The 7,500-nt window shown below is 44.8% G+C and overlaps 1 protein-coding gene across 2 annotated transcripts in view; it reads right to left on the bottom strand.

The window, feature by feature from the left end:
* Window positions 1-7,500, bottom strand: part of LOC143286756 (NACHT domain- and WD repeat-containing protein 1-like) — a 42,989-nt gene that overhangs the window by 35,138 nt on the left and 351 nt on the right. For both annotated transcript variants that reach the window (XM_076594497.1, XM_076594496.1), the window contains exons 2-6: window positions 6,315-6,517; window positions 4,352-4,660; window positions 3,379-3,578; window positions 1,426-1,583; window positions 254-468 (exon numbers count right to left, since the gene is read on the bottom strand). In XM_076594497.1, the coding sequence (XP_076450612.1) occupies window positions 254-468; window positions 1,426-1,583; window positions 3,379-3,578; window positions 4,352-4,660; window positions 6,315-6,517 (1,085 nt within the window). The remainder of the gene's footprint in view (window positions 1-253; window positions 469-1,425; window positions 1,584-3,378; window positions 3,579-4,351; window positions 4,661-6,314; window positions 6,518-7,500) is intronic.

Below are 7,500 nucleotides of genomic sequence, written 5' to 3'. Positions count from 1 at the left end.
TTGTCTGATTTTTCTCTCTCTCTTTTATATATATTTATATATATATATATATATATATATATATATAGAGAGAGAGAGAGAGAGAGAGAGAGAGAGAGAGAGAGAGAGAGAGAGAGAGAGAGAGAGAGAGTTTAGTAGTCGCTATTACCCCCCTCTTTTCCCGCCATTTATTTTAGGCATCCACACTCACGTATCCGATCTGATTTCATTTCACTTCGTAGAACAGCCTTATCACAATCACACACACACTCACCTTTCTGAGAACCACCTCTTCACGGAGGATGTCGATCCGCTTGGACGCCGCAGCGTTGAGCGCGCGCGCCTTGGCCGCTCCCTCCACGTCCACGTAGTCCGATGACGCCACATCCGCCACGCGCTGACGCCCGCCATTGAAGGTGCGCAGGACGCACAGCGTGTGTGACGTCACGTACTCCGACTCCATCGCGTGCTCTAGCTCCACTTCCAGGTCTGTGTGTGTGTGTGTGGGGGGGGGGGGGGAGTGAGGGTTGGGGGGGTGGGAGGATGTCAGTGGAGTTTGGGGTTGGGTGAAGAGAAGGGGGGGGGGGGAGAGACAGAGATGGGATGGGTAGGGGGGGAGGGGGGGGGATAAGCTTTTGTTCATAATGTTGTAATATTGTGTGTGTGATCGTCATTCGTGTCTAAACTAAGACTAAGACTATGACTAAGACTGAGACCGTCAGCACAGCAGAGGAAGCAAACTGCTGTCCCGATCAGCTGGACTAGAATTTGATCATAGTAGTAGTAGTAGTAGTAGTAGTAGTAGTAGTAGTAGTAGTAGTAGTAGTAGTGAAGCAGCAGCGGCAGCAGCAGCAGTAGTAGTTCGGTAGAATTAGCAAGCAACAACAACAGTAGTAGTAGAAGTATCAACAGCAGCAGCAGCAGTAGTAGTAGTAATAGTAGTAGTAGTAGTAGAAGTAGCAGCAGCAGTGGTAGTTTGGTAGAATTAGCAACAACAACAGTAGTAGAAGAAGTACCAACAGCGGCAGCAGCAGCAGTAGTAGTAGTAGTAGGAATAGTAGTAGTAGTAGTAGTAGTAAAAGTAGCAGCGGCAGCAGCAGTAGTAGTTCGATAGAATTAGCAACAACAACAGCAGTAGTAGTAGTATCAACAACAACAGCAACAGCAGCAGCAATAGTAGTAGTAGTAGTAGTAGTAGCAGCAGCAGTAGTAGTTTGAAAGAATTAGCTACAATAAGAGTAGAAGTAACAACAACAGCAGCAGCAGTAGTAGTAGTAGTAGTAGTAGTAGCAGCAGCAGCAGCAGGAGTAGTCGGTACATCAGCAGCAGTAGTAATAGCAGCAGCAGCAGCAGTAGTAGTAGTAGTTGTCGTTGTAACAGCAGCAGCAGCGCTGCAACAACAGCAGAAATTGTAACAACAGGGCAAGAGAAGGAAGTCAAACTCACCGGAGACAAAATACTTCTTCCTGTCAGCTGGGGATGACACCACTTCCGGTGCGAACATCTGCAGCAGTTGCCGGATCCGGCTGACGACGTTGAGCCACTGGGCTTTGGCTGCGTCTCGCTTCTTCCCGTCATTCCTCACAATGTCCTTGAACTCCGAGCTGGGAAAGGTCACGCTTCCGCTTATCATCATGCAGCGGTCATGAAATACATTGTGAATGAGTGAGTGAGTGAGTGGGTGGGTGAGTGGGTGAGTGAGTGAGTGATAGAGTGAGGGAGTGGGTGAGTGGGTGGGTGAGTGAGTGAGTGAGTGAGAGAGTGAGTGGGTGGGTGAGTGAGTGAGTGAGTGAGTGGGTGGGTGAGTGAGTGAGTGAGTGAGTGAGTGAGTGAGTGGGTGGGTGGGTGAGTGAGTGAGTGAGTGAGTAAGTGAGTGAGTGAGTGAGTGGGTGAGTGGGTGAGTGAGTGAGTGAGTGGGTGGGTGAGTGAGTGAGTGGGTGAGTGAGTGCGTGAGTGGGTGGGTGAGTGGGTGAATGAGTGATAGAGTAAGTGAGAGGGTGAGTGAGTGAGTGAGTGGGTGGGTGGGTGGGTGAGTGAGTGAGTGAGTGAGTAAGAGAGTGAGTGGGTGGGTGAGTGGGTGAATGAGTGATAGAGTGAGTGAGAGGGTGAGTGAGTGAGTGAGTCGGTGGGTGGGTGAGAGGGTGGGTGAGTGATAGAGTGAGTGAGAGAGTGAATGGGTGGGTGAGTGAGTGAGTGAGTGAGTGAGAGAGTGAGTGGGTGGGTGAGTGAGTGAGTGAGTGAGTGAGTGAGTGAGTGGGTGGGTGGGTGAGTGAATGAATGAATGAATGTGGAGTGATGGCCTAGAGGTAACGCGTCCGCCTAGGAAGCGAGAGAATCTGAGCGCGCTGGTTCGAATCACGGCTCAGCCGCCAATATTTTCTCCCCCTCCACTAGACCTTGAGTGGTTGTCTGGACGCTAGTCATTCGGATGAGACGATAAACCGAGGTCCCGCGTGCAGCATGCACTTAGCGCACGTAAAAGAACCCATGGCAACAAAAGGGTTGTTCCTGGCAAAATTCTGTAGAAAAATCCACTTGGATAGAAAAAAACAAAACAAATAAAACTGCACGCAGGAAAACAAAATACAAAAATATTGGGTGGCACTGTAGTGTAGCGACACGCTCTCCCTGGGGAGATCAGCCCAAATTTCACACAGAGAAATCTGTTGTGATGAAAAGAAATACAAATACAAATACATCCCTGCTCCTTATCATCATCCTCCTTCTTGTTCTTCTACTACTCCTCCCTTCTCCTTCTGCTTGTTGTTGCTGTTGTTCTTGTTCTTCTTCTCCTCCAGCTCCTCCTTCTTCTTCTCCTCCTTCCTCCTTCTCCTTCTTATTTTTCTTCCCACTCCTCCTCATCCTTCTTCTTCCTCTTCCTCCTTTTCCGTCCTCCTCCTCCTCCTTCTTCTTCTCTTCCTCCTCCTCATCTCCCTTCTTCTTCTTCCTCCTCCTCCTCCTTCTTCCTTCTTCTTCTTCTTCTCCTCCTCCTCTTTATCTTAGTTCTTCTTCTTCTTCTTCTTCTTCTTCTTCTCCTTCTTCTTCCTCCTCCTTCTCCTCCTCCTCCTTCTTCTTTGTCTTCCTCCTCCTCCTTCTTCTTCTTCCTCCTCCTTCTCCTCCTCCTCCTCCTTCTTTGTCTTCCTCCTCCTCCTTCTTCATCACCTCCTCTTCCTCCTCCTTCATCTTCTCATCCTCTTCCTACTGACCACTCCTTATTCTTTTCCTCCTCCACTTTCTTCCTCCTTCTCTTCTATTTCTACTCTTCCTGTCGTTCCTCCTCCTCCTCCTCCTCTACATCTTTCTTCTTCTTCCTCCTTCTCCCCGTCCCCCTCCACCACCACCACCACCACCACCACCACCTCCTCCTCCTCCTCCCCCTAGTTCCAGACCCACCCTTACCTGATGTTGTTGAGGCGGAAGACGGGTGGGTTGCAGTTCTCGTCAAGGGTGTACCAGGTCTCCAGCAGGGAGACATCGGGGATCTCCTCTTCACTCTCCTTCAGCGCTCGGATGGCCGCTTGCTCCTTCTTCACCAGGGCGTTGTTCGCCTGCCTCATCTTCACGGGCGACACGTCCCCTGTGGAGGAGGTGGTCTCCATCTGTTTGAACACAGAGTTGTGTTGTATTGTATTGTATTGTGTTGTATTGTATTGTATTGTATCCATCTGTTTGAAAACAAAGGTGGCGTGCAGAGGTGTGTTGCATTGTATTGTATTGTATTGTATTGTATCGTATCCATCTGTTTAAAAACAAAGGTGGCGTGCAGAGTTGTGTTGTATTGTATTGTATTGTATTGTATTGTATCGTATCCATCTGTTTGAAAACAAAGGTGGCGTGCAGAGTTGTGTTGCATTGTATTGTATTGTATTGTATTGTATTGTATTGTATTGTATCGTATCCATCTGTTTGAAAACAAAGGTGGCGTGCAGAGTTGTATTGTAATGTATTGTGTTGTATTGTATTGTATTGTATATAGTTTCCATTATCATGAACGAAGGTGGCAGAGTTGTATTGTATTGTATTGTATTGTATTGCATCCATTGCACACACACACACACACACACACACACACACACACACACACACACACACACACACACAAACACGCGATGATGAGGACAACGATGACGACAACGAAAATAATAACACATAAACATACAATAACAACACCCACTCTAACAAAACAACACAATAAACAACAAAATACAACAGGACAACAACAGCAACAATGCAAGAAGAAGAACAACAAGAACAACAACAACAATACAATTACAATACAACAATAATACAACAACCATGCAACACAACAACAACAATAATAATAATACACAACAACAACAATACAACAATACAACAACAACAACAACCTCACCTCCTCGCCATCTTCTCGCTGTGTAACACTTGCAGTGGGTGTGTCACTATTCGTCGTGGTGGTCATCGCATCTGTTGTCGTCATCGTCGTCGTCACAGTTTCTGTCGTGGCCACGGAAGCTGTCTCGAGCTCCAGCTGACGTAATCGCTCGCGCTCAGCACGCGTAGCCTCGATGTCTGCGATACTGGAGCGGATGAATCTGACTTGTTTCTCCCGATAGATTTTGCCAGCCAGGAGAAGGTTCTCGAACTCCTCTGTAGGGATTTCCCTCGGCAGAGTGGACGGTCCGTACTTCTCTCCCATGAAGAGCTGGCGAAGTGACGAAGAGGTGAGAGAATGAATGAATGAATGAATGAATGAATGAATGAATGAGTATCAGTGTCAGTGTCAGTATCAGTATCAGTATCAGTAGCTCAAGGAGGCATCACTGCGTTCGGTCAAATCCATATACGCTACACCACATCTGCCAAGCAAATGCCTGACCAGCAGCGTAACGATTGGTCAGGCCTTGAGAAAAAATAAATAAAATAAAATAAAATAAAAAATAAATAATTTAAACAAATAAAAAAATAAAAATGAAAATAAAATTAAATTAAATAAAATAATAGATAAATACATAAAAAATACTACTATAATAATAATAATAATAATGATAATAGTAATAATAATAATATTTAAAAGGTGCAAAATCTTGATTAAGTCAACTCTAAATCAATGACAGAATAGACGAATGAACATGTATGATTGTTTAAATATTATTTTTTTCATATCATTCATTTATGTATTTATTTATGTATTCATTGATGTATTTATTTATTTATTCATTTATTTATCATATTTGTTTTATTCTTTTTTTTTTTAATTTTCGTCAAAAATACTAATAAACAAACCTATTATGTCTGTCTGTCTGTCTTTCCTCCTTCCTTGTGAAAGCAATAGATGTGACACACGTAACATAGCAATCCGGGAGAAGATAATTATGACAGTGAAAAATAGGACAAAACAAGCCTTTGATTCTTATGTTGAAAAACACAATTTGAAAAGAAGGTAAATGGATGCTTGTTAAACGCTTTCCTCGCTAACAGGGAGCTGAAAGCACTATACATTAAATAAAAATAATGATAGTATTTATATAGCGCTGAATCTTGCACAGAGACAAATCTAAGCACTTTCACACCAGTCATTCACACGCATTCACAGAGTCATTCAACTCTAAAACTGAAGAAATTGAAGACAAGGAAGAGGCAGGGAAGGGGGGCTATTTTGGGAAGAGGTGGGGTTTGAGACCAGACTTGAAAGAGCTGAGTGCGGAGACCTGACGAAGAGAAAGAGGAAGTTCATTCCAAATGCAAGGTCCAGAGGCAGAGAAAGAACGGCGTCCAACAGTGGAGTGTTTGAATCTGGGTATGTGTAAACAGGGTGGATCCGAAGCCGATCGTAGAGAGCGAGATGGAGTGTAGAGATGAAGGCAGCCACAAAGATACGAAGGGGCAGCTTTGTGAATACATTTATAACATAGAGTGCTGATCTTATACTTTATTCTGTGTGAGACAGGGAGCCAATGGAGATGTTACAAAATATGAGTGATGGACTCAGATCTTTTCTTTCTGAGAGAAATAAATATTAAATATCAAACACGCCCACACACCCACACACACGCGCGCGCGCGCACTCACACAGAGAGAAAGGGAAAGAGAGAGAGAGAGAGAGAGAGTTCACATGGCTCAGAACTGTAGGTCAAGAGAACGGTATAGTAGCAGATGATATAATGCTGCTGAACGAAAATCATTGTCGAAATGAAGACATAAATATATTATGAAAAAGGAAAAAAAAAAATCACTTTGACAAGCGTACATCAAATAAACAGACGAACAGATACACACACCGATAAACAAATCGTTTACGGGAAAACACACAACAAAACAACGACAATAATTATAACCAAACGAATTTGTCAACTCACCAGCAGATTCAATCCCAGGGTGCTTTCCTGACACTTGGCGAGGACGCGACCGATCACTTCCGGGACGCGGTGGTCGTCCGACACACTGTCCGTGACCCCCCAGTGAAGGTCATAGATCTCAAGGTCACGGCCGTGCAGGGCGCAGAAGTGACGTAATGAGGGGAAAACGTGCTCCATGAGCACCGTTCGCTCCGTCACTGTGTCTGGGGGGGGAGACACGATTGAAGAGGAGGATGTGTGTGTGTGTGTGTGTGTGGGAGTAGGGGGGGGGGTCAGGAGGGGGAGGGGGTGATCGGGGTTAGAACGGTAAACACGTAAAAACCACTCGTGTATACACGAGTTAACGTGAGAAGAAGAAGGAGGATGAGGAGGGGAAGAACGAGGAGGAGGAGGAAGAGAAGAAAAAGGAAGAAGAAGAAGGGAGGAGCGGGAGAAGAAGAAGGAAGAAGAAAACGAAGAAGGAGAAGAAAAAGAAGAATAACAACAACAACAAGAACAACAACACCAACAACATTAACAATAACAACAACAAGGAGAAAAGGAAGGATGTGTAGGAGGAGGAGAAGAAGAAGGAGAAAAAGAAGAAGAAGAAGAAGAAGAAGAAGAAGAAGAAGAAGAAGAAGAAGAAGAAAAGGGGTGGTTGTTTGTTCTCGACGACAACAACAATCATCACCATCCTCATCAACTTCATCATCGTAACAACAAACCAGTCATAAGCATCGTTAGCATCATCATCATCATCATCATCATCATCAACAGCTCCGCCCTCATAACATGAAAACAATCAACACCATTATCACAATCTCCATCGTCTCCATCATCATGACACTTAAGGTTAACTCACTCAGTACGGCCAGTCCTCTCTTCTCCTCTACACAGACCCCTCGGATGTCCAGTGGGTGTCTGAATAACCCAACCTTTAGCTTCCGTCGTCAGAATTGTGGTATTCTTTGTCAACATTCACCTCTTCAGTATAAGAGCCTCCCGCTTGCAATATTTTGATGATGGTTATTGGGGTGAAACGCTATTAACGTCGTCTCTTTCGCCGTTCGTATGGAGAGAGTTAAAAGTTAAACCTAGACTGTTCGTTGACGCTTCCTCCACTTCTTTATAGAAAACCAATAAACCAGAGAGAGAGAGAGAGAGAGAGAGAGATGTCACCTCTTCTGGTTGGTTGTCACCTTCG

The sequence above is a fragment of the Babylonia areolata genome, chromosome 10 (genome assembly GCF_041734735.1).
Source record: "Babylonia areolata isolate BAREFJ2019XMU chromosome 10, ASM4173473v1, whole genome shotgun sequence".
Taxonomy (NCBI): domain Eukaryota; kingdom Metazoa; phylum Mollusca; class Gastropoda; order Neogastropoda; family Buccinidae; genus Babylonia; species Babylonia areolata.
The sequence above is the reverse complement of the archived record's forward strand: the minus strand, read 5'-3'. Positions and strand labels throughout refer to the sequence as shown.